Here is a 27,577-nt window from a genome sequence, read left to right on the forward strand (position 1 = left end):
CTTTTTTCAGTCTGACTGTCCTTTCCATGTTTGGCCGGGTGCCCGGGATGTGACTAGATCTGCAGTCACACTCACATTATTTAGGGGACACTTGGGGTATGTCAGTAGGCTTGGTCACACCCATACCCGGGGTAGATCCTCGGGATATGCATGTAGAGGTCACTGTCATCCCAGGGAACGTGAGTGGAACCATCTCATGACTGGGCGAAAACTTCTCAGAGGGTGTCCTTTTAAATCCTGCTTGTTAGAGAGTCATTGGAGTTCGACGTTGACTTATTAAAATGTATTATTATTATGTGAAGCCTTGTGAGGGTCAACTTAAGAAAGCTTGCCAGTCATCACCACAGATAACTTGTTTGACTTTTATTTCAGATAGATGGTTGCTTTTAAAAATGAACGAAAAAAATATATAGAGTTTTGGTTTTCTGTTTTCCTTGAAAGGGCTCGAGGTCGGGCATGAGTGGTGGCTCCCGAAGCCTCCACATGTCGAGAAGAGACTCAGAGAGCACCCGCCATGACTCGGAGACTGAGGATATGCTATGGGATGACCTGCTGCATGGCCCAGAGTGTCGATCGTCTGTCACCAGTGACAGTGAGGGGGCCCATGTGAATACCCTTCACTCAGGGACCAAACGTGACCCCAAAGAAGATGTTTTTCAGCAGGTCTGTAAAGGTGATGGTAATAATAGGTAATACTGTATTTATAGGCCAGGTACCATATTAGCCCATCGACTTTACTATAGTCGTATATGGTGGATACTATTATTATCTCTAATTTAGAGATGAGGAAATTGAGTATAGTCGTCTGTAAGTGAAGATGTTGGTATTAGAACTCGGGGTGGGGGGAGTTCTCTGAAGTTGCCCTAACCTAAGTTTTTCTTCATAATACTTTTTCTCATTATTTTCCTTAGAATGATCCTTAATGTTCATTTTATGTGAGTGGGGTTGTTTGGTCCATCAACCTCATACTTTCGCAGACTCACAGTGTTATATATGAATTACTAAGAAATGGCATTGTTTGCTTTTCTAATAATGTATAAACCAAGTGATGCTTTTAATTTTAGGTTTTATATTAATATCACAAAATCAGATAGCCTGAAATTAGAGATTCCTTAGAAGGTATTTGAACCTTCCAATGAATGTAGGAATTCCTCAAGTGGTAATAATAGTTACCACTTCTTGGGACTATTGTGATAGATCTAACGAGGTAATAGGAAGGTGCTTAGCACAATGTCTGACAAAGAGTGAGCACCTGAAAAAAGGTTAGCATTGTTATTAGTATCCCCATCAGATGATCAGTGGCCTCTGCTTAAATACTTCTAGAGCCGGAGTGATTGTTACTTCATGAGAGAGCTTTTTCCACTGCTAGATAGATTGAATGGTTAGAAGTGGGTCTCAAATCAGCATTCCAAATGTTTGGGGCAATGTCATCATTTCTTCTGCTTTGGTTGTTGTCATTTAGGCTATATATTTCCACAGTGATTTATAAATACTGGGTGGTGGATATTCATTTGTTGAATTAGTGAATTTTCTAGACTCTAGGTTACCATTGACTTAAGTTACACATTTTTATGAAAAAAATCTTGCTTCATTAGATGTATACAGTTCTTAAAGACTAACCAGAATCCACGTACACTTTTTCATTAAAGCTTTAAGCCTTTTTTCTTTCAATTTTGCCATCAAAGCTTGAATCTAAAGATTATTTACATTTCGTCTGATGATTCATCTACATTACACTGGCCCTAGAAGTAACATAATTAGTAATATAGTAATACAGTAACCATTGCATAGCATCCTGATGATCTTGATGTCCTTTGCACTTTTGGGATTTTCAGTATAATTTTAAGGCATATGTAAGGTAACATGAAACTCACCATATCAAAAGGAATTCATCATTCCCAATTCCCCTATCTACCCTGCTCTTTTATTCTCCATATTTTTGAATCTACTACTAACCACCAAAGGCAGAAACCTGGGAAACCCCTCCTTCTCCAGCATGTTTCTAATCGGTCCTCACATCGTCTTAACTCCACTGAATAATACCTCTCTGTCTACTTGTGTGTCCCCTGCTAGGGGTTATCTGGATCATTAACAGCTTCTGTGGGCTTGCTCCCTTCGTCTGCTCTTCCATACTGCAGCCGCGATCATGTCATTCCCCTTGAAATCCTTTAACTGCTCTTTCCCCCCTTGGGGTTATTTGCTTCCATTTCTTTATTCACTCCAGTACAGTCTCCTCTTTGATCGTTCCTCCCCCAGCTCTCACGTGCTCTACTTTACCACAGTTGAACTTCTTTCAGGGCCGTGCCATTCCCCATGTGCCTCTGGCTTATTTGCCTAGAACGCACTTTCTCTGATACTGTTCCTTCAGCTCACTCCTTTTTCTTTTTCAGGTCTTGGCTTAAATGATCCTTCCTTAGGAAGCCTTTCTCATTTGCTCCTGAAGCCCTTTTTCTTTCCCTTGTCATGCTGTGCAGTAACTTTATTTAATTATGTCTCCCATCAGTCTGTAATCTCCTTGGTGTCAAGGACAGTGTCTGTCTTGTTCTCCTTTGTATCTGGGGCGCGTGTTACGTAGTTGGCACTTCATACATTTTTTTTGGCATCACCAATGAATAAATCAGTAGATGCTCATCAGCATTGTACTGAGCATTGTAGCAAAAAGAGAAGAAATACACCATGTGATCTTTTTTTTTTTTTAGAAATTTATATTTTAGCTTGAGGACAAGATGATTATAGGGGAAATAAGTAGAGGACATTAGAAAAGTAGCATATAATTACATGCTAATTTGTCTGATATAGACTCTAAGGGTCTTTAATTTCAGGGAAGGGCAGAATAGTGAGACTTGTGCCAATGAGCTGACCATGGTGAAATGGGACTCGAGTTGGTACTTGAATAAGAACTTACATAGCAGAAGGAAATGGCACTTTTTTTTTTTTTAAATCTTGAGCTTTCTCCTCTTGAGTTTTCTATGCTTTTCCATGTTCCTGATTAGGCCAGAGAAAGGCTTAACTCCTCAGTCATTCATGTAACATGTAAGACTTATTAGCAGCTCCCCTACCTAACTTCCTGCTGTCTCCAGTACTGTCACTCTGCTCTAGAAATACTTTTCTCCTTAGCATGCCATGAGTAAACTAAGCTTAGGCTCACTTCCAGACCTTTAGATGGGGAAGCCACCTTGAAGACCATGGAATTCTACTTCCCATCATCACAGAAGACATTTAGTCTCACTCCAGGTCAGATATTGGCTTATTGAAGAAAAAAGGGACGAGAGGTGAGCATCACGGAGGTGGCTATGGGCATGATGAGCTCTCGGAAGGAGAGAATGGAATGATGAGGTCCAGCGCTGTGAATGTGGCCTGAGAACTGAACAGTGGGGAGAAAGATCCAACAGAGGAAAGAAAGGGTGGATGGAAAGAGTTTTTTCTTTTTTTCTTTTAGAACCACTTATTCTGGCTTCAGAACTCAAGTCCTGCCTCTGATCGAGTTAGTGCAATAATCTGGGAAGGGAATGAGTGCAAAAAGATGGATATGTCTGTGTTGGAAATAAGTGGCATCATCATGAGCAGGGTAAGATTTCATGAGTTTTTCAAACCTTTCCAAAAACTTGTTTAATGATCAGCTATTTCATAGGCTCTATTCAGTGACCAAAGTACTGACTCTGCCTTTGAAGCACAAATATATATTTTTTTCATGTTGTAGTTAGAATCTTTACTTGGGTATATTTTTAGATCTGTTACAGTGTTCTCTGTGAACATAATCATTATTCAGGTATACTTCTGCAAATATTCTTTATCTCATTTAAGCCTGATTTTTAATGAAATCAAAGAGTGATAAATCATCTTTATTTATACTTCTTTTGGCTATAAAACGGGTATTTTTTTTTAAGATTTTTTATTTATTTATTTGACAGACAGAGATCACAAGTGGGCAGAGAGGCAGGCAGAGAGGGAGGGGGAGGCAGGCTCCCTGATGAGCAGAGAGCCTGATGCAGGGCTCGATCCCAGGACTCTGAGATCAGGACCTGAGCCAAAGGCAGAGGCTTAACCCACTGAGCCACCCAGGTGCCTCAACAGGTAGTTTTTAATAATCTAAGTAGTACTTGGTAAATAATTCTTGGTAACTCCATTTAACTGTGTAATAATGTTGTACATTTTAAATTAATTCCCAGGTGAATGCATATCAGCAAGGAGTAGGTTATCAGATGCTGGGAAATGTCGTCACCATTGGATTAGCATTTTTTCCTTTCTTACATCGACTTTTCCGTGACAAGAGCCTTGACCAGCTAAAATCCATTTCAGCTGAGGAGATCATGACTCTTTTTTGTGGGGCACCACCTGTTACACCTATCATTATTTTGTCTATGATTAATTTTTTTGAAAGATTGTGTCTTACTTGGATTTTTTTTTTCATGATGTGTGTGGCAGAGAGAACGTATAAACAGGTCAGTAGAGAGTTAAGTAAAATTTCTTGCCTCTGCTTTTGTGTATAATATTTCATTGAGTTGATTTTCTTTTCTTGATTTGTTCTCTCTCCAAAAGTTAATGTGGGCAATGAAGGATTGATGAATGGGCTTTTGGTATTTGTGGGTTTAACAGTCGTGGTATTGATTGTTATCATGGTATTGGTTATTCACAATTGACATGTTATAATCTGGCATTTCGCTGAGCTCACGTGTAGGAGTAAGTGCCTTAGGCAGGGACTCAGCCTGGCTGACCGCATTGCACCTGTATCTCAGTGTGCCTCTGTGCCCGTTTGCCCATGACATGTGTAGTTAGCCTCAAAGTCAAAATGTTTCTGTGAAAAATGATCAAGTGAGAAATAGATTTGTTGAATTCCTATAAGAATTTGGGATTGAGGACTTGATATATTGGTGTTATGTGCAAAAAAACATGATTGAAATTAAATTTCCATGAATGGAAATTTAATTTGGGACTAAACCAGAATCCTGTAAATGTTTGTGTTTGAGAAGCTGGGGATTCACAAAGGTCTGCCAAGAATATTCCTTGAAAATGTCAGGAGTGTACCATGTTATAGAGACACAGATTACAATGGAATGTGGTTTGGAAGCAACAGGGCCATGAGCTATTGATGACCTAAGTGATCAATTTCATCCTTTATTATTTTTTATATATGGGAATATTGCTTGCAATTATAAAATATGTACACAGAGACACATTTGTACCTTTTACTTTATGATTTTTTTTTAAACCCTTCTAGAGATTTTTATTTGCAAAACTCTTCAGCCATATTACTTCTGCCAGGAAAGCTAGGAAATACGAAATACCTCATTTCAGACTTAAAAAAGTGGAGAACATTAAGATATGGTTATCACTGCGTTCCTTTCTAAAGGTGAGTTTCACCTGACTAACATAGAAAAAACATGCAGGGAGCCCACTCACTGAAATTGCTGGCAGCAGATCGTCAGTGGGTGGTGGAGTTAGTCGTGTGTACTGGGCGGATTGTATCAGTGGTCGACAGACATGCTGGACACCAAGCTGGAAGTGATCTGTCTGCTGTGCTGTTAGAAGTAACTAAATAAGAGCTTAGAAAGGGAAAAGGCAAAATAAATTCCTAGGGCAGAATCAAAAATTGAAAGTTGCATCTTTTTCTGACTTTTTGGAAAATATTCCAGCTGAAAATACATCAGTGAATCACTCATACTCTTAATTTGGAACAGCAATGAATTTCAGCGCTTCAAGTGAAACATGTCCAAAATGTATTAAAATCCTATGCCAGAAACTTCTTATAAACATTTATTCTCACATTCATGTAGTAAAATTCAGTATGTGAGTGGCGTGAGAGCCATTGCTGTTTCTAACTGTAATCCTAACCTATGTGTCTTATTCCACAGAGACGGGGTCCGCAGCGTTCAGTTGATGTGGTTGTATCTTCAGTCTTCTTGCTGACTCTTTCAATTGCTTTCATTTGCTGTGCCCAGGTAAGAGTTTTATATTTTTTTAATGAAGAACGGAAATTCTAATAAGATTCACTATGTATTCTAGACGTGTGTGTGTGTGTGTGTGTGTGTGTGTATGATGAAAATTTGTTTCTCAAGAGCAAGGCACCAGCATGGTTGTGTTGAAATATCTATTTTGTTTTTAATGTATCTAAATTTCTTTTGCTATTTTGAATACTTGTTAATTTTCCTTACTTTTTGAAATGAGAATAAAGTAATTCTGAGTGCTTTGAGACTCTAAGATCACTCTAATTTTAGTTGGCAATTTTTGATTGGTGATAAAACTGTCATGCCATGAGGGTTACAGAATAGTGATTTTTCTGACTCCATCTTTCCTTCCACACGTTTGTTAGTTGTCACCCTATGGTTGACCTTTCCTTTGTTTCTTCTTCGTTTCCTTCCTTCCTTCCATCATGGACTCATACATTCTGATTTTTATCGAATAGATTGTAATCTATTATTGTATCTATTATTGCATTTTGATGGCTAAATTGTCCCAGATTTGGCCAGTGGGAGACCCTTGAAGCTCCCTCCTGTATCCTTTCAACAGGTCCCTGTATCTTTTTGGGGGGTGTGGGGGTGGACCTCTCTGCTTTCTTCATCACAAGAAGTTACAGGCTTAGCTTGTATTGTTCCGTTTATTGAGTTTTAACTTAATTCTACTGTGGTCAGAGAACATATTCTGAATGTTTTCACTCCTTTGAAATTTGTAGAGGCTTGCTTTATTATCTGACATATGTTCAGTTTTATTAAATCCCCATCAGCACTTTGAAAGAACTTGTGTTCTATTGTTTGGGTGAGCAGCATTCTCTCTATGTAAATTAGTCCACGTTTATTTGTTGTGTTACCTGCATCTCCAACATCCTTAATCGTGTTTTTGGTCTTCTTATTCTGTCAGCCATTGCCAGAGGTGTGTTCAAGTCTACTGTGATGGTGAATTTCTCTTTTATTCCTTTTATTTCTGTCAATTTTCACTTTGTATATTTTCAAGCTGGCTTTTATGACCTTCATAATTACTTTTTCTCAACCCAAGACCACATGGTGCATTTAGTTATCTTGTCTCTTTAGTCTCCTTTAACCTGGAAAAGTGTCAGGCTGTTCTTTATCTTTCATGATCTTACGTCTCTGAATTTAATGTTTCTTAACTTAAAGTCTACTCTGTTTGGTATTAACTACACCAGCTGTCCTTTGGTTAGTTTTTGCATGTTGTCTTTGCCCACCCTTTCATTTATTTTGTCTTCATATTTGAGTCATGTTTCCTGTAATCAACATATCCTTTTTCCTTTTTTCTTTTTTTTTTGATTGCTTATGTCTTAATCCAGCTTCACAGACTTAGTGTTTTAGATTGTCTAGCTCATTATTTAATGTAATTACCATGTATAAAATACTGTTTAGTTCTTATTTAGTCTACTTATTAATTTTTCTTTTTCTTTCCTTTCTTGCCATTTTTTATTAATCTAATATTTTATAGTCTTCCATTTAATCCTCTCGGTTAACTTGTTATATGTTCTTTTACTACTACTGACCTCAGAGATTACAACGTACATCCTTAGTTTATTTAGTCTAATAAATTATTAATTTCTGCTCCCTTGATAATGCTAGGACCTTAGAACACTTTATCTCATTTACCCATTCACCCATTAGTAGTGTCCTTCATTTAAATTTTACATATATTTTAAACCCACAAGATTATTATTTTTTGTAGTTTATTATTCATTTATATTTACCTACATATTTACCCTTTTCATTAGTTCTTGCATTTCTGTTTTTTTCTGGGATTATTTTCCTCCTGTTTGCATAATTGGCTTGATAATGAATTGTTTTTGTTTGTTTGAAAATGTTTTTTATCACTTTCATGTTTATTTTTATTTTATTTTATTTTTTTAAAGATTTTATTTATTTATTTGACAGAGAGAGATCACAAGTAAGCATAGAGGCAGGCAGAGAGAGAGAGGAGGAAGCAGACTCCCTGCTGAGCAGAGAGCCCGATGCGGGACTCGATCCCAGGACCATGAGATCATGACCTGAGCCAAAGGCAGCGGCTTAACCCACTGAGCCACCCAGGCGCCCCACACTTTCATGTTTAAAGGATGTTTTTGCTGAGAATACATTTCTAGGTTGCCAGTTGCTTTCAGTACCTTTAAGATTCTCTTGTTTTCTGATTTCCATGTTTTATCCTGAGAAGTTAGCTGTTAGTCTTATTGCTGCTCTTTTGAAAGTAATGTCCTTTTTCTCTGGCTGATTTTGTTTTTTTTAAATTTTTTATTTTTCAAATTAACATATAATGTATTAGCCCCAGGGGTACAGGTCTGTGAATCGCCAAGTTTACATACTTCATAGCACATACCTTCCCCAAAGTCCATAACCCCACCGCCCTCTCCCTACCCTCCTCCCCCTGGCATCTCTGGCTGGTTTTAAGAGTTTTTCTTTGTGTTTGGTTTTATAGCCATTTGACTATGGTTTGTGTGTTATCTACTGCTATAAACCAACCACCCTGGTGAAGAGGTGGGTCTAGTTTGCTATAGTTGTTACTTTCATCCCCTGGTTACAGGCAGGGGTGAACACTTTACCCAGACTAAGCTAAATGTATCCCTCTTTTGAAAACTAGAATTGAAAAGCTGAGATATCAGTAGTGGACTTTGGAGAAGGAAGGTCTGTAGGGGGTCAGTGGGGCCAGTGGGGTGCTATGATAAGCCAAAACTGGAGCAAGTCAAATTCAGGGGTGCAGTAAACGAGGTTCTTGCAAGGCAACAGAATTAGCTAAGAGGAGTGGTTGATGAGAGCCCAAAGGCCCTCCAGGAAGAGAGATGGAGAAGGGAGCTGCTCTGGGACCTCCTGGTTTTCCGAAGGCCAGCATTTGGTTTCAGTGAGGGTTCTCTGTATATTTTTCAATCAATCCCATTTTACCTTGGGCTGACTTGAGTAAATTTTGAAACAACCAAAGACTTTTACAGAAAACTTGACACATAACAGGCATTTGCTAACTGGTAGCTTCTGTTGCTGCTCTTGTTATTCATGTCCTCGAATGGAGTAAAGAATTGATCCTCAGGATTTTCTAGTCATACTAATAGGATGGGCCACATGTTTTAGGAAGCCCTACTAGTCAGATAAATGCAAATTTAATACTTTGAAAAATGGTCACCAAATAATCATGAGTGGGCATACTACTAGTTAAAAGGCTGGAAATGTGTTTGTCTTACTTCACTTGTTGTATGTTTTCCTCCTTTGTTACTCCCAGACTTTTGCTGTCTTCCATGCAAAGGAAAAAATCAAGGAACTTAAAGAAATAGTGATTAGTTAAAAAGATAATGCTTTATATGAGTATTAAAACTCTTCTGCGTTGAGTATAAAATATTGGTAACTTCTAAATCTTTTTAAATTGCTAGAATAAAGGAGGGGAACCATAGATTTGGAGACAAATGAAAAACTTAACTTTTTTTGGTCTTTTGTATAGGTTCTCCAAGGGCATAAAACTTTCCTGAATGATGCTTATAATTGGGAATTTTTGATCTGGGAAACAGCTTTACTACTTTTCTTGCTGCGTCTTGCTTCACTGGGGTCTGAAACCAATAAGAAATACAGCAATGTTTCAATATTACTTACTGAGCAGGTATTGGTTGTCCTTGTCAACTTGGTGCTATGGTTAGAGATGGCATAATAAAGTCTGTGTGGAAGATTGAGGGTTGAGTTTAGATTGAGCACTTTCTAGCTGTGTGAACTTACAAGTCACTCTGCTACTATATAAGTGTTTCCTCCTCGTGAAATGAGGGTAATAATCTTCTCTACCTGTTCCCAGAATTGTAAGAATTAAGATCTTATGGATTGGAAGTATTTTGTATATTATAAAGTTATCTTTATTCGTGGTAATGGAGCATGTTTTTAATGACATATTCCACATCAAATATTAGATTTTTGTAGTACTTGTCATTTAAGCATGTTTAATAAACTTCTTGAATTTCTTCTCTATCAGCTCATTCAGTGTTTCGAAAATGCTTGCTCTTTAGTATGTGACTGGATTTTAAGACTGGGAAATGTTTCTTATAAATACAGAGTAGTATAAAGGGGTTTTGTTTGTTTAATTTTGATTTCATGTTTATCCATAAGTTATAAATAAAAACATTTGGTATCATTAGATTTTCTTTTTTTGCCTTAGAATTATAGTGGGGAATATTTCCTAGCAGAGAAAAGATAAGGAAATATAGCAAGTGAAAAGCAGCAGCTATCTTCCTACCTCTCATTTGTGTTTCCCAAGGATGTTAGTTTATGTGGGAGACACCAAAAAGAGTAAGACAGAGCTTTTGAACTGAAGGAATTCATATGTTAATTGTTGTGTTATAATTAGTATTACACTTTTTGTTTATATATCTATACATACATATTATATATATATATATATTTTAAATCCACTAAATAGCTTTTCTTTGCCAGATGTGACTGACTGGGGTGGGGTGTAGGGCATGTGACATATGTATTCTGTAGAAATAACTGCAGGAATTTCAAAATGTATTTTATTAGAATATATTACTCTCAAATCTGCCAGACTTAATGCAGTATGTATATATCTTTTTTTGTGAGATTTGCCTTAATATTTCCTTTTTCTCTTAGATTAATTTGTATCTTAAGATGGAGAAAAAGCCGAATAAGAAAGAACAGCTTACTCTAGTAAATAATGTATTAAAGCTGTCTACCAAGTTATTGAAAGTAAGTAATATCCTGTGATACACTTTTACTAGCACTTAAATCAATGTTTTACTTATTGGAGGAGACCGTAGGAATAGGTAGATGTCAGGCTGTGTACATTCAAAATACCAACTTGATAGTTTGGGGTTAATGACTACATAGAAAAAAATTTCTCATCTCATTACCCAGGTTCAGGTGATTGCTAACATCAGTCACATTTTTCAAATAAACATTTCTTTTTTTTTTTTTTTAAAGATTTTATTTTTTATTTATTTGACAGAGATCACAAGTGGGCAGAGAGGCAGGCAGAGAGAGAGAGAGGAGGAAGCAGGCTCCCGCTGAGCAGAGAGCCTGATGCGGGGCTCGATCCTAGGACCCTGGGATCATGACCTGAGCCGAAGGCAGAGGCTTAACCCACTGAGCCACCCAGGCGCCCCTGAACATTTCTTAAAAATCACAAATAACATACCACGCAAACCCACATTTAATCACGTAGCTAGTGGAGAAGTAGATGAGAGTCCACTAGAGGTTTTTTGAATGCAGCTATTGAACATGAAGGAAATGGCCTGACGCAGTCATCCCCACCCAAGACCTAAAACACAGCCCAGAAATCAGTGGCGGCCATCGAGAGGCCATGGATCTCATCTCCGTTCTTTCATGTTTTTATAGGAGTTGGACACACCATTTAGACTCTATGGACTGACAATGAATCCCTTAATCTACAATATCACACGAGTCGTTATCCTTTCTGCTGTCTCAGGTGTTATAAGTGATCTTCTAGGATTTAATATAAGAGTAAGTGAGACCAGTACTCTGTAGCATCTGCTTAGTCTTAAAAATGACCAAATATAATAATCCTTGCTTTTCACCCTGTGTGTGTGAGAGAGAGAGAGGGAGAGAAAGAGAGAGATTGGAATAAGAACTCTTGAGGTAAAATAGACATTTTGATGGTGGTGCACAGGCTTCTTAGCTTAGGTTTCCTCATTTGACACGAGTGAAATAGACTGTGCTCTTGAATAGAACACAAAGTCAAGTTTGAATCTCATGTCAGTCTAATAGCATGGGCTGCGGGATGGCTGTCCTCTCATCTAGGGATGTACACAGTGGCAGAATGAATGAAAACCCAAGACCCACGAACTGCAGTGTGTCATTTTTGACCCTGGGAATTGTTCATGTTTCTCTATGGTGGTCTGTGGTTGCTATTGTTCTTCTTATGTAAAGGGTTCTTGGTTCATTATCATGTAAGTGGACTTGTAAACCCCAACTGTTGGTCTTCAAACTAACCAATTTTGGTGATTTTCTTTTCTTAGCTGTGGAAAATTAAGTCATAAGCTGAGCCATGTGCCTGGACTCTCCCCTTGCTGGCATCAGTACTGGCCCATTAAGGAAGGAGAGGACTTTCAGAAACCATGAGACACCTACCTGCTTGTTCACACACAGAGGTGCCCTCTGCTCTGCTTAATCTTACAAATGGTGTTTTCAGAGGAACAAATCCTTTACCAGCGCGGTGCGCATGCCAAAAATTGTATTTTCATGGTTTTCAAACATTATGAATAGTCAGATCATGCGTTATGGTAAGAAGGACAACTTTCTAAGTTAGGAAATTGATTTTGGGCATTTCAGATTCAGAGCTGTGACACTTATATTTACTGCAAGTAGTCTTTTGGGTTACTGTGGTAGATGCCCAACGCATGCAAAAAATATCTTCTCTTGGAAATGGCAAATTCAGTACTTTTCTATTAAGTCTATACAATTGGAGATTTCTTTTCTCTAACAAAGAGATATCAAATTTAAACTATTTTAGGTTGAACCCAAATAAAGAATTTTCTTGGAGAATTTCAGTTTCTAGGCTTTTTTTTTGTTGCTGTTGCAGAAAAAAAAACAACCTCTTAACCTGTCAGTTTCTGTTAACTGTGGAGAAAATTTTAATTCACTTACAGTTTTGAAGTTAATCCCCATAACTGCATAGTTTTGGGGGAAAGAGACATACATATAATGTGCCGTGTAATTCAGCCAGAGATGTGTTAAGTGTATGTGTACTCATTCATGTCCGTCACACAACATGGTTTCCACATAAATCCTCTGAGCTGTTGCCTATCACAGTGCTAAGTAAGGCATGGATAGTTCATTGTATGACTCAAGATACCCAACCCTCGGTTTACTTTCAGGTCCTTAGTGTCTATACTCAGCCAAGTTATGCTTTTGATGATTTGGGTTCTCTCATCATCATTCCCTGTTACACACACATGCATATACGTATGTTAACGAAAACTCTCGTAACCTACATACAATTCTTGCTCTTTAAGCTCTCTGCTTCGAAGAATCTCTTGAAGCAAATTGAAAGTCTGAACATTTTAATGATAAGATTGTATGAATTTTTATTTTATCTTATTTTGTTGAAATAGAATTAATCTACAGTGTTATATTATTTTTAGGCCTACAAGATGATGTTTCAACAATTCTATATTCTAGTCAGTGCTCATTACATGATAAGCATACTTTTATTCCCCTTCATTTTGTGAATTTTTAGAAGGAAATAATTTAGAAACTTAGGTATTACCCATAAAGTATGTACCCACACAAAATCAGTGTATCAATTATATGTATCCTAATGTGCAGGAAGATTTCTGAAGTTTAAAGATGAATTTTCCAAGAGTCCAGGGATTGAGGTCAGACCTATCTGGGTTCATGCCCTTGGCTCTGCAATTTACTGGCTTCATAATCTAAGGCAAATTACTTAACCTCTGTGCATCTGTTAAATGGGAATAACTTATCATGGAAGGTACTTAGCATATAGTGCGTAGCCCTTTGTAAATCCACAACAAACATTTGTTGTTACTATTTAAGACCTTTAAAAAATCTTTCACCAGTAGATTCCTAACTGTGAACATAGAAAAATAGGTTAGCAAAGTTGCTGAACTAGGAGGGATTACTAAAAATTTGCAGCCATTTTTAAATGCTGCATGAGAGTTATAATTTCTTTTAAATGTACAGCCCCAATATAGTGATTTGCCTGTAGAAGCAACTCTTCTGTAAGGCACTTCAGGATCCCATCAGATGACTCCAAGAAATCATGCTTTTACTATTTTCCATACGCAACAATAGCAACTGTGTCCATGCAAGACTGAGCTCAGTGCAAATTTCAGATGAACAAAGCTCATTCCTGTAGCTTTTTCTGCTACAAAAAAGTGCTGTTTGGTTTTTATCTGCAGCTTTTACCCAGTGAACTGTTTAGTTTAAATGCAGCATTTAGAATAGTTTACTCTTATAGGTTGTTTCAGTTACAGGTCTGATAGTGTATAATTGATTTAAATTATTTTTTCAGGTGGATAAAATTATATAGAAGTACAGTTGCTCATGTTGGAAACAGGAATCATTCTTGATTCCTTCCTCTTCCTTCAGCCTCACATCCAGGCACCAAGTCTTTGAATAACTATCTTCTAGATATTTTTCTAATCAGCCCACTGTTCTCCATACCCACTTCTACGACCCCCGTCAATGTCAGCATTCATTGTTTTGGGGAACAAGTTTATGCTGCCTTTGCTCTTACATATGTGTTACCCCTTGTCCCCCTAGCCCAGTCTGTTCTTCACAGAAAGCTAATGTGTCTTCCTGAAAATGCAGGTCTCATCATTTAGAATCTATTAGTTGCTTACAATTACTTTGAAGATAAGAATCCAAAATCCTTTTAGCAAGGTGTACAGGCCCACCTTGTTGAGAAAGATTTTTTGAATCTGTACTTGAAAGATATCTTTGCTGGGTCTAAAACTCTAGTTTTAAAGGTGTTGCTCCACTGCCTTCTGAACTGCGTTGTTTCTGGTGAGAAGTCTGCTGTCATTCTTATCTTTTTAAATCTCTGCTGCTTTTAAGATTTTTTAATCATCAAATTTGTACATTGATGTAGTGTTCTTCATGATTTTTGTGCTTGGAGTTAGTTGCACTTATTGGACTTGTGGATTTATATAGTTTATTTGTGGCAGTTAGCTAACATTTTTTCCTAAAAAAGGCTAACAGCATTTTTAAGGAAAATTTCCTAAAATAAGTTTTCTTTACCCCACTCTCTCCTACCTCCTTCTGGGACTCCAATTTACATGTATGTTAGTCTGCTCAAAGTTGTCCCACAGCATACTGATGTTTTTGTACATTTCCCGTCTTCTTTCTCTGCGTTGAATTTTGGATAATTTCTGTTGCCGTGACTTCAAGTTCACCAACTTATTCTTCTGCACTAATTTGCTGTTAACCATAAGTAATGTATTTTTGCTTGTGGAAATATGATTTTTAAAAAATCTTTCATGTCTCTCCTTAATATACTATTTCTTTTCTCTACCTTGTTTAACACAATGAATGTATTTACCATAGGAATAGTAAATAAGGACATTAAAAGAGTTAACATCTGTGTTATTTTGGGGTTTGTTTTTAATGCTTGATTTTTCTTGTTTTGGATAATATTTTCCTGCTACTTTGCATGCCTGGTAATTTTTAAATTGAATGGGAGTTTTATACTGTTTGATGTTGGGTTTTTGTGTACATATGTATATTCTTTTAAATCTTCTTGAGCTTTGTTTTGGAGTACAGTCAAGTTACTCAGAAACAGTTTGATCATTTCAAGTCTTGCTTTGAAGCAGCCTGTAGTCAGGGCTCCTATTCTCCCCTACTGAAGCAATAGCCTCCCGAGTATTCAACCCAATGTCCTGTTTATTATATGAGGTTTCTCCAGTTGGACCGTGGGAACACAAACTATTCCCAGCTCAGAATTTCTCTGCCACTTCTTTTTGGTAGTTCTTTCCCTGTTGTTTGGTATTTCCCAACAACTAGTATTATGCTGATCAGTACTTACTAAGGACTTGAAAGGAATCTTCTACATGTTTTTTTGGAAATGTCCTTTCTATGCAGCTGTCTTCTTTCCTGTACTCTGTTTTGCAAATTCCAGCTGTGTTGATCTTTCCAAATTCTTAACTTTGTCTCCTCAACACAGCAAGACTGCTTGGTTCAGTTTGGGTTCCCCCTTCCTGAACTGCAGCCTAGAAATGGCATCTAAGCAGTAATCTGGGGTAGTCATGGGGCTCAATTCATTTAATTCCTTTTTCCTATGCTCTCTATTATCCAAGATTTAAAACCTGTTTTTTATATATGTTTTTCCTTTTTTCATTGTTGTTGTTTAAGGTGGGAGAATAAATGTCTCTCCCACCTTGGCAAATTGAACAAAGTTTACTCAGTTGCTTAGGGTTTCTTCTTGGGGCTCCTCTCTTTTGTGTCAGTGCTACATTTCCTCTGCTACTAGGTTAAGCCTCCTTCACTTTCACCTGAATTACATGCTGAGGCTTTCCATTCTTTCCTCCTACAGTTGGTTCTCCACAGCCACATTAATGAGCTTAAAAATATGGAAACTGTATACCTAGATCATTCCTACTAAAGCCCTTGCTGGCATTCCCTGTGGTGGTCTCCAAGGTCCTTCATTATTAGGCTTGCCTTTGTTTCCAGCTTCACACCTCTGTTTCCAGCTTCACTCCTCAATACCGTATAATCACACCGGCTTCCCTCTGTTCCTCCATTACACCAAGTTCTTTCTCATATCAGATTTGTGTCCACCATACATTTTCTTCTGTTCTCCCCTGAATGGCTGCTCAGTTGTTTGTTTCTCTGATGACCTGAAAGTAGTTCCCTGTCTCTCCTTGTTGTCAGTTATATGGCCCTATTCATTTCCTTCAGGCCACTTAACACAATCTGATCATCTTGTTTTTTTTTTTTAATTTTTACTGCAGAGAAGTCCTTTATTTCCTTTTTAAAAATTACTTGCTTTTAATTGAAGTATAGTTGTTATGCAATATTACATTAGTTTCAGGTGTATAATATAGTGACTTGACATTTACATACATTATAAAATGCTCACCATAGTAAGTATAGTTACCGTCTGTCACCATACAAAATTATTACAATATTATTGGCTGCATTCACCATGCTGTACTTATACCCCATTTTATTTACAATAAATTAAAATCTTACTTATTTTATAACTGGAATTTTGTTCCTCTTAATTCCCTTTGCCTATTTCACTCATCTTCTAATTCCCCTCCCTTCTTGCAGCCACCACTTTGTTCTCTGGATTTAGGAGTCCGTTTTCTATTATGTTTGTTTGGTCTTTTAGATTTCACGTATAGGTGAAATCATTTGGTATTTGTGTTTCTCTGTCTTATTTCACTTCGCATAACACCTTTTAGGTCTATCCATGTTACAAATGGCAGGATTTCATTCTTTTTTATGGCTAAGTAATATTCTAGAGTATGTCTGTGTGTGTGTGTTTGTGTACACAATGTCTTCTTTATTCATTCATCTGTCCATACTTAAGTTCCTTCCACATCTTGGCTATTGTAAATAATGCTGTAAGAAACATAGGGAAGCATATATCTTTTCAAATTAATGTTTTTGTTTTGTTTGGGCAAGTACCCAGGAGAGAATTAACATTCACACTAACTAGATCGTATGTTATTTGTCTTTTTAATTTTTTGAGGAACCTCCATGCTGTTTTCCAAAGTGGCTGCACCAAATGTACATTCCCAATAATAGACCAACAGTACAAGAGGGTCCCCTTTTATCTATGTCCTTGCCAACACTTGTTATTTCTTATGTTTTTGATACTAGCCATTCTGACAGATGTCAGGTGATATCTCACTATGGTTTTGATTTGCATTTTCCTGATGATTAGATGATGAGGTTCTTTTCATGTGTCAGTCATCTGTATGTCTTTTTTATTGGGGGAAAAACATCTATTCAGATTCTCCGTCCATTTTTAAATTCCATTGTTTGTTTTTTTGGCATTGAGTTGTATGGGTTTTTAAATATATTTTGGATGTTAATCCTTACTAAGTATATTATTTGCAAATATCTTCTCCCATTCTGTAGAATGTTTTTTGTTTTGTTGTTGGTTTTCTTTGTTGGAAAAAGCTTTTTATTTTGATATAGTCCCACTTGTTTATTTTTGCTTTTGTTGCCGTTGTCTGAGGAGATATATTCAAAACAATACTGTTAGGTCAATCTTTAAGAGTATTACTTGCTTATATTTTCTTTTAGGAATTTTACTCTTTCAGCTCTTGCATTTAGGGCTTTTATCAATTTTATTTTTGTGGATAATATAGGAAAATGGTCTGGCTTCATTCTTTTGTGTGTAGCTATCCAGTTTTCCCAATACCATTCATTTAAGAGACTATCTTTTTCCTGTTGTGTATTCTTGCCTCCTTTGTTGTAGATTAATTGACCATGTAAGTACAGTTTATTTTGGGGCTCTCTATTCTGTTCCATCGATCTGTGTCTATTTGTGTCAGTTCCATACTGTTTTCATGACTATAGCTCTGTATTGTAGTTTGAAATCTAATATTGTGATTATTGTGATACCTCCAGCTTTGTTGTTCTTTCTCTTTTTTTTTTTTTAAGATTTTATTTATTTTTTTTGACAGAGGTCAGAGATCACAAGTAGGCAGAGAGGCAGGCAGAGAGAGAGGAGAAAACAGGCTCCCTGCTGAGTGGAGAGCCCGATGTGGGGCTCTATCCCAGGACCTTGGGATCATGACCTGAGTGGAAGACAGAGGCTTTAAACCCACTGAGCTACCCAGGCGCCCCTGTTCTTCTTTCTCAAGATTGTTTTCACTATTTGGGGACTTTTGGAGTTCCATACCAATTTTAGGATTATTCGTTCTAGTTCTATGAAAAATGCTTTTAATATTTTGATAGGGATTGCCCTGAACCTATAGATTGCTTTGGGTAGTATTGGACATTTTAACAATATTAATTCTTCCAATATGTGAGCATGGCATATCTTTTCATTTGTATCATCTTCAATTTCTTTAATAATGTCTTATAGTTTTCAGAGTACAGACCTTTCACCTCCTTGGTTAAATTTATTCCTAAGTGTATTATTGTTCTTGGTACTATTATAAATGAGATTGTTTTTGTAATTTCTCTTACAATTCATTATTAGTGTATAGAAATGCAACATATTTCTGTATATTAATTTTGTGTCTTACAACTTCACTGAATTCATTTATTCTAAATTTCTGGTGGAGTCATGAGGGTTTCTATATATATAGCATTATGTCATTTGCAAATAGTGACAGCTTTATTTATTCCTTACCAATTGGATGCCTTTTATTTCTTTTTCTTGACTGATTACTGCATCTAGGGCTTCTAGTACTATGTTAAATAGAAGTGGTGAGTGTGGATATCCTTGTCTCATTTCTGATCTTAGAGGAGAAGCTTTCAGCTTTTTACCCTTGAGTATGATATGAGCTGTGGGTTTTTCATATATAGCCTTTATTTTACTGGGGTATGTTCCCTCTATCCCCACATTGTTGAGAGTTTTTATCATGAATGGATGCTGAATTTTATCAAATGCTTTTTCTACCATCCAGATGATCATATGATTTTTTAATCATTTTTGTTGACGTGATGTATCATGTTGGCTGATTTGTGGATATCGAACTATCCCTGCATACTTGAAATAAATCTCACTTGATCATGGTGAATAATCATTTTAATGTATTGTTGAATTCAGTTTTCTACTAGTTTGTTGAGGATTTTTGCATCATGTTCATGAAGGATATTGGTTTGTAATTTTCTTTTTTCATAGTGTTTTTCTTTTTGGTATCAGGTTAATGCTGGCCTTGTAGAATGAATTTGGAAGCATTCCTTCTTCTTCAACTTTTTTGGAAGAGTTGGAGGGTATGTATTAACTCTATTTTATATGTTTGGTAGAATTCACTTGTGAAGCCAGCTGGTTCTAGACTTTGGTTTGTTGGGAGATTTTTGATTACTGATTCAATTTATTATGAATAATTGGTCTGTTCAAATTATCTTTTTCTTCCCTTCTCAGTTTTGGAAAATTGTGTGTTTCTAGGTATTTACCTGTTTCTTCCAGGTTGTCCAACATGTTGACATATAATTTTTTGTAGTTGTCTTTTGTAATGTTTTGTATTTCTGTGGTGTCAGTTGTAACTTCTTTTTCATTTTTGATTTTGGGTCCTCTTTTTTTCTTTATGAGTGTCTAGTGTTTTATCAGTTTTGTTCATCTTTTTAGAGAACTAGCTCTTAGTTTCATTGATCCTTTCTATTGTTTTCTTAGTCTCCATTTTTTCAACTCTGATCTTTATTATTTCCTTCCTTCTACTGACTTTAAGATTTGTTCTTCTGTTTCTATTTGTTTAGGTGTAAGATTAGATTGAGATTTTTCTGATTCCTTAAGGTAGGCCTGTGTTGCTATAAACTTTCCTCTTAGATGGAAGTGGGGTGTCCCCTATTATTATTGCATTACTGTTAGTTTCTCCCTTTTTATCTATTAGTATTTGCTTCATATATTTAGGTACTCCTATGTTGGGTGCATATTTACAATTGTTATTAAGCCCACAAGTTTTTTTTACATTATATAATGCCTTATTTGTCTCTTGTTATAGTTTTTGTTTTAAAGTCTATTTTTTCTGATATAAGTATTACTACACAGCTTTTTTTGGATTCATTTGCATGGAGTATCTTTTTCCTTCTCTTCACTTTCAGTCTGTATCTTTAGGTCTGAAGTGAGTCTCTTCTAGGCAACATATAGATGGGCCCCCCCCCCATCTATTCAGTCACCCTATGTCTTTTGACTAGAATATTTTTTTTTTTTTAAAGATTTTATTTATTTATTTGACAGAGAGAGATCACAAGTAGGCAGAGAGGCAGGCAGAGAGAGAGAGAGAGAGGAAAGCAGGCTCTCCGCTCAGCAGAGAGCCCGATGCGGGACTCGATCCCAGGACCCTGGGATCATGACCTGAGCCGAAGGCAGCTGGCTTAACCCACTGAGCCACCCAGGTGCCCCTTGACTAGAATATTTAATCCACTTACATTTAAAGTAGTTATTGATAGGTATGTACTTATTGCCATTTGTTACTTATTTTATTTATTTATTTTTGTGGTTTGTCCCCGTTCTTCTTTTTTTGCTCCCTTCTCCTGTGATTTGACGATTTTCTTCAGTGTTAGCTTAGATTTCCTTCTCTTTATTTTTTGTGTATTTATTATGGGTTTTTGGTTTGTGGTTGCCATGAGGTTTATGTATAACATCCCTGTATAATATACAGGAGTCTATTTTAAGTTGATGTTTGCTTAAGTTCAAACACATTCTAAAAGTAATACATTTATACCCCCCTTCTCCATATTTTATGTATTTGGTGTTACATTTTACATCTTTTTATTTTGCGTATCCCTGAACTAATTATTGTAGATATAATTGATTTTACTACTTTTGCCTTTTACCTTCATACAAATTTTATAAGTGATTGATCTGCTACCTTTACTATGTGTTTGCTTTTGCCAGTGTGAGTTTTAGTTTTCATAAATTTTTACTAAAGTTTTGGCTTTTCCACTTAAGTCCTTTTAATATTTCTTGTAAGACCAGTTACTGATGATAAACTTTTTTAACTTTTGTTTGGGAAAATTTATCTCTCCTTCAATTCTGAATGATGACCCTTCAGGATACAATATTGTTGGTTGAAGGTTTTTTCCTTTCAGCACTTTGAATATATCATGCTACCCGCTTTGGGAATGCAAAGTTTCTGCTAAAAAAAATCAGATGATGACCTTGTGGGGTTTCTCTTGTAGGTAACTGGTTGCTTTTCTCTTGCTGCCTGTTTTTTTTTTTTTTTTTTTTTTCCTTTAAAAGGTTTTTAATTTAGTTTCCCAGTGGTCCTCACAAGTAGAGACTAATCTCCATTGCCTATTTAACCCATCCTCTCTCCCCTGGTAATCATCAGTTTGTCCTCTATAGTTAAGAGTCTGTTTCTTTGTTTGTCTCTTTTATTCCCCTCTTTGCTCATTTGTATTCATATGAGTGAAATAATATCAAATTTATCTTTTTCTGACTGAGTTATTCCATTTGGCATTATACACTTCAGCTCCATCAATGCCATTGCAAATGGCAAGATTTCATTCTTTATTTTTTATTTTTATTTATTTATTTGAGAGAGTGAGAGTGAGAAAGAGAGCATGAATAGGGGCGGGAGGTGGGAGAGGGAGGAACAAACTCTCCATAAAGCAGGCATCCTGGAATCATGACCTGAGCTGAAGGCAGATGTTTAACTGATTGAACCACCCATGTGCCCCAAGATTTCATTCTTTGTTATGGCTGAATAATATTCCATTGTATGTATGTGTGTGTGTGTGTGTGTGTGTGTGTGTGTATACCACATCTTTTTTATCCATTCATAAATCTTGGCTCTTATACATAGTGCTGCTATAAACATTGGAGTGCATTTATCCCTTTGCATTAGTGTTTTGATTTTTTTTTAAGATTTTATTTATTTGAGAGAGAGAGAGAGAGTACAAGCTAGGGGAGGGAGAGTTGGAGAGGGACAAGTAGACTTCCAACTGAGTGGGGAGCCTGATGAAGGGCTTAATCCCAGGACCCTGAAATCATGACCTGAACTGAAGTCAGGTGTTTAACTGACTGAGCCACCCGGGCCCCCCAGTGTTTTGATATTCTTTGGGTAAATACCCAGTAGTGCAACTGCAACTGAGGTAGTTATATTTTTAATTTTTTGAGGAATCTCCATCCTGTTTTCCAGAGTGGCTACACCAGTTTGCATTCCCAACAGTGCAACAAGGGTTCTTTTCCTCCACATCTCACCAATACCTCTTGTTTTTTGTGTTGTTGATTTCAACCATTCTGAGGAGTTTGAAGTGATATCTCATTGTATTTTTGATTTGAATTTCCCTGATGATGAGTGATGTTGAGTGTCTTTTCATGTGTCTGTTGGCCATCTATATGTTTTCTTTGGAGAAGTATCTGTTCATATTTTCTGCCCATTTTTAAATTGGATTATTTGTGTTCTAGGTGTTAGGTTTTATAAGTTCCTTATATATTTTGGATACTAACTCTTAATTGGCTCTATCATTTGCAAATATATTCTCCCATCTGTAGATTGCCTTTTAGATTAATTGATTGTTTCCTTCACTGCGTAGAAGCTTTTTATTTCAATGAAGTCCCAATAGTTTATTTTTTTATCTTTTTATTTTTTTAATTTTAATTTTTAAAAATTTTTTAAATTTCTTTTCAGTGTACCAGAATTCATTGTTTATGCACAACACCCAGTGCTCCATGCAATATGTGCCCTCCACAATACCCACCACCAGGCTCACCCAACTCCCCACCCCCTGCCAGCCTTCAAAACCCTCAGATTGTTTTTCAGAGTCCATAGTCTCTCATGGTTCATCTCCCCCTCCAATTTCCCTCAACTCCCTTCTCCTCTCCATCTCGCCATGTCCCCTGTGTTATTTCTTATGCTCCACAAATAAGTGAAACTATATGATAATTGACTCTCTCTGCTTGATTTATTTCACTCAGCATAATCTCTTTCAGGCCCGTCCATGTTGATGCAAAAGTTGGGTATTCATCTTTCTGATGGAGACACAATACTCCATAGTGTATATGGACCACATCTTCTTTACCCATTCGTCCATTGAAGGACATCCTGGTTCTTTCCACAGTTTGGCGACCGTGGCCATTGCTGCTATGAACATTGGGGGACAAATGGCCCTTCTTTTCACTACATCTGTATCTTTGGGGTAAATACCCAGTAGTGCAATTGCAGGGTCATAGGGAAGCTCTATTTTTAATTTCTTAAGGAATCTCCACACTGTTTTCCCAAGTGGCTGCACCAACTTGCATTCCCACTAACAGTGTAATAGGGTTCCCCTTTCTCCACATCCTCTCCAACACACGTTGTTTACTGTCTTGTTAATTTTGGCCAATAGTTTATTTTTGCTTTTGTTTCCTTTACTTCAGGAGACACATCTAGAAAGATGTTGTTATAGCCGATGTTAAAGAGGTTACTGCCTGTGTTCTTCTAGGACTTTTTTGGTTTCAGATCTCACATTTAGGTCTTTAATCCATTTTGAATTTATTTTTGTATGATGTGAGTAAGCTGTCCGGTTTAATTCTTTTACATGTTGCTCTCTAGTTTTCCTAACACTGTTTGTTGAAGAGTCTGTGCTTTTCCCATTGGATATTCTTTCCTGCCTTGTCACAGATTAATTGACCATATAATTGCATATAATTGTGGGTTTATTTCTGGGTTTTCTATTTTGTTCTGTTGATCTGTGTCTGTTTTTGTGCTAGTACCATATTGTTTTGATCATTACAGCTTTGTAATATAACTTGAAGTCCAGAATTATAATGCCTTCAGCTTAGCTTTTCCTTTTCAAGATTGCTTTGGCTATTTAGTGTCTTTTGTGGTTCCATATAAGTTTTAGGATTGTTTGTTCTAGTTCTGTAAAAAAAAAAATGCTGTTTGTATTTTGACAGGGATTGCATTAAAAGTGTACGTTGCTTTGGCTAGTAGATATTTTAACAATATTTGTTCTTTCAGTCCATAAACAGGGAATGTCTTTCCATTTCTTTGTGTATAAGTCTTGTACAGAGCACAAGTCTTTCACCTCTTAGATTATATTTATTCTTAAGTACATTATTATTTTGGGTGCAGTTGTAAATGCAAAAAAAAAAAAATTCTGCTGCTTTGTTATTGGCATATAGAAATTCAACAGATTTCTGTATGTGGATTTTGTATGCTGTGACTTTACTGCATTCATTATCAGTTCCAGCAGTTTTTTGGTGGTCTCTCAGGTTTTCTATGTAGAGTATCTTGTCATCTGCAAATAGTGGAAGTTTTACTTCCTTACTGATATGAATGCCTTTTGTTTCTTTTTGTTGTCTGAGTACTGTGGCTAGGACTTCTAGTACTGTGTTGAATAAAAGTGGTGACAGTGGATATCCTTGTCTTGTTCCTGACCTTAGGGGGAAGGCTGTCAGTTTTTCCCCATTGAGTATGATATTAGCTGTGGGTTTTTCATATAAGGCTTTATTATGTTGAGGTATGTTCCCTCTGGACCTACTTTGTAGAGGGTTTTTTATCACGAGTAATGCTGGCCTTTGTGTTCAGATGCATGATATGATGTTGATCTTTTTGAATTTTTGCAGTTTCTTTTTTGGCCTAATATGTGACCTGTTCTGGACAGTGTTCCATGTGCACTTGAAAAGAATGTGTATTCTGCTGTTGTAGGGTGGAATGTTCTGAATATATCTGTTAAATCCACATGGTCCAGGGTATCATTCAAAGCCATTTGTTGATTTTCTGTTTAAATGATCTGTCCATTGATGTAAGTAGGGTGTTAACGTCCTCTACTATATTTGTAATATTATTGATTAGTTCCTTGAAGTTTGTTATTAACTATTTTATGTATTTGGGTGCTCCAGTGTGGGGTGCATAAATATCTACAGTTGTTACATCTTCTTGTTGAATTGTCCTGTTCATCATTATATAGTGCTTTTCTTTGTCTCTTGTTACAGTCTTTGTTTTAAAGTCTATTTTGTCCAATACAAGTATTGCTACTCAGGCTTTCTTTTGACATCCATTTGCATGAGAGATGTTTCTACAGACCCTGGCTTTCAATCTGCCGGTGACTTTAGATTTTAGTATATGTGCTGCCGAAGCGAGCACTGGTGACTTTAGATTTAAAATGAGTCTCTTAAAGGCAGAATATAGATGGGTCTTGTTTGTTGTTTGTTTGTTTTTAATCCATTCTGTCCCCCTGTGTCTTTTGATAGCAGTGTTGAGTCCATTTACATTGGAAGTAATTATTGATAAATGTGTATTTATTGCCATTTTATTGCATTTTTGGGTTGTTTCTGAAGTTTTTCTCTGATCCTTTCTTGTATTTCTCCCTTTCATAGTTTGCTGGTTTTCTTTAGTGATATAGTGGGATTTCTTTCTCTTTATTTTGCATGTTTATTGATGGCTCTTTGATATATGGTTACATTAGATTTGTATTTAACATCTGCATTTAGCAGTCTGTATTAAGTTGGTAGTTTTTTAAGTTGAAACCATCTTTACTCCCTGCCTCCCTGTAGTTTAGGTATATGGTATCAGATTTTACATCCTTTTATTTTGTGAGTTCCTTAACTGATTTTTTTATTGGAATGTTCATTTTGACTACTCTTGTGTGTTCTACCTTATACTCTCATTTCTTTCCTTTTCACTCAAACAGTCCCCTTTAATGTTTGTTGTGGAGCCAGTTTACTGGTCATGAACTCCTTTTGTTTGTCTGGGAAACTTTTTTTTTTTAAAAGATTTTATTTATTTACTTGACAGATCACAACTAGGCAGAGGCAGGCAGAGAGAGGGGGAAGCAGGCTCCCTGCTGAGCAGAGAGCCCAACACGGGCCCGGATCCCAGGAACCCGAGATCGTGACCTGAGCCGTAGGCAGAGGCTTTAACTGAGCCACCCAGGCACCCCGTCTGGAAAACTCTTTATCTCTCCTTCTATTCTGAAAGATAGCCTTGCTGGATAGAGTATTCTTGGCTGCCAGTTTTCCCCATTCAGCACTTTGAATACATCATGCCATGTATTTCTGGCTTGGAAAATGTCTGCTGAAAAATCCTGATAGCCTGATTTTTATTTTTATGTGAGTTTTAACTGATAGCCTTATGAGGTTTCCCTTGTAAGTTATTGACTTCTTTTGTCTTGCTGCTTTTAATATTTTTTATTACTCTATTTTGTTATTTTAATTACATTATGTCTTGGTGTGGATCTGCTTTTGTTGATTTTGTTGGGGGTTCTCTGTGCCTCCTGGATCTAGATATCTGTTTCCATTCCAGATTAGGAAAGTTTTAAGCTATCCTTTAAATAAAATCTTTGATCTCTTTTTTTTCCTCTCTTCTTCTGGGATTCCTACAATACAAATGTTAGGTTTGATGGAGTCACTGAGTTCCCTAAGTTATTCTCATTTTGCATGATTCTTTTTCTCTCCTTGTTCAGCTTGATTACTTTCCATTACTCTGTATTCTAGGTCATCAATTTGTTTCTCTGTTTCTTCCATCTTGCTGTTCACTCCATCAAGCGTTTTCTCACCCTGTTTATTAGGCCCTTTAACTCTGGTATATTACTCCTTCTCTCTGTTAATAGTCTCCATGATGTCCTGTACTCTTTTCTCAAGTCCAGCAAGTATCTTTCTGATCATTGGTTTAAATTCTCCATCAGTCATGTTACTTATGTGTGTTTTGCTTGTATCTCAGGTCATGGCCTTATCTGTTCTTTCATTTGGAATAAATTCCTCTGTCTTCGCATTTTATCTAAGTCTTTGTGTCTGTTTCTCTGTGTTAGGAATGACAGCTACATCACCTGTTCTTGAGGGTAATGGCTTTACGAAGAAGAGGTCCTGTCGTGCCCTCCAGTGTATTGTACCATTTCCCCAGAGCCTGGCACTTCTGGGACTGTCTTTAATATGTGCTGTGTATGCTCTGTTATTGTGTCATGGCCACTTTGCCCTTCAGGCCAGTCATCTGCAGTGGCTCTCTTAGGCTAATTATGGGCAGTATTGGACCCTGGCCTGAATATGGTGAGTTTTAACTAGCTAAGCTCTGGTCTGCTTCTGAAATGAGAACTGTTGCCATGGCCACTAGAACTCTACAAAACTCCCAGAGTGTGAGTTTTGTGGTGGGCAGGGTTTGGGCCAGTGTTCTGAGGGAGGGGGCCTGCGGTGCTGTGACTGAGGGAAGCTGATTGGGATGAACAGTTCCACCAAAGCGTGGGGGTGGGGCAGAGCTTGGTCTAGGCAGGGGGGTAGTGAGTGTTGGCACTGTACTGGGTCGTGCAGATGGCCCTATGCTTAAGGTGAGGTGTGGGGGAGAGAAATGGTACCCAAAGTGCCTTTGTTCCCAGAGGGATCTTTCCACGAATGCTGCCTCTCTGGGACACACTCCAAAGTGAGCAACTAACCTCCCCACTGTGTGCCCCAGGTGCTCTTCAGATCACTGTGTCCACATTGCATGTCCACTGGCTGTTTGCCGTGGCTTTTCTCCAAGAGCAGCCCAATGTTCTCTGAGGTCTCCCTGAGCCAAGCACGCAACCTTGAAAACTCCAGGCTC

General features: G+C 37.1%; 1 protein-coding gene across 9 annotated transcripts in view; it reads left to right on the forward strand.

Annotated features, from left to right (window-relative positions):
- Positions 1 to 27,577, forward strand: part of PHTF1 (putative homeodomain transcription factor 1) — a 66,458-nt gene that overhangs the window by 31,650 nt on the left and 7,231 nt on the right. For 6 of the 9 annotated variants that reach the window (XR_004289766.1, XR_004289761.1, XR_004289762.1 and 3 more), the window contains 10 exons: positions 442 to 663; positions 3,440 to 3,568; positions 4,170 to 4,442; positions 5,219 to 5,350; positions 5,853 to 5,939; positions 9,412 to 9,567; positions 10,563 to 10,658; positions 11,307 to 11,432; positions 11,948 to 12,079; positions 19,279 to 19,349. Coding sequence is in view for 1 of the 9 variants with exons in the window: in XM_032360939.1 (XP_032216830.1) it covers positions 442 to 663; positions 3,440 to 3,568; positions 4,170 to 4,442; positions 5,219 to 5,350; positions 5,853 to 5,939; positions 9,412 to 9,567; positions 10,563 to 10,658; positions 11,307 to 11,432; positions 11,948 to 11,968 (1,242 nt within the window). In the remaining 8 variants the exon portion in view is untranslated. Of the gene's footprint in view, positions 1 to 441; positions 664 to 3,439; positions 3,569 to 4,169; positions 4,443 to 5,218; positions 5,351 to 5,852; positions 5,940 to 9,411; positions 9,568 to 10,562; positions 10,659 to 11,306; positions 11,433 to 11,947; positions 12,520 to 19,278; positions 19,350 to 27,577 lie in introns of those variants that run through there. The other 3 variants (XR_004289763.1, XR_004289765.1, XM_032360939.1) reach the window with 2 other exon arrangements.

This window comes from Mustela erminea, chromosome 10 (genome assembly GCF_009829155.1).
Source record: "Mustela erminea isolate mMusErm1 chromosome 10, mMusErm1.Pri, whole genome shotgun sequence".
Classification (NCBI taxonomy): Eukaryota; Metazoa; Chordata; class Mammalia; order Carnivora; family Mustelidae; genus Mustela; species Mustela erminea.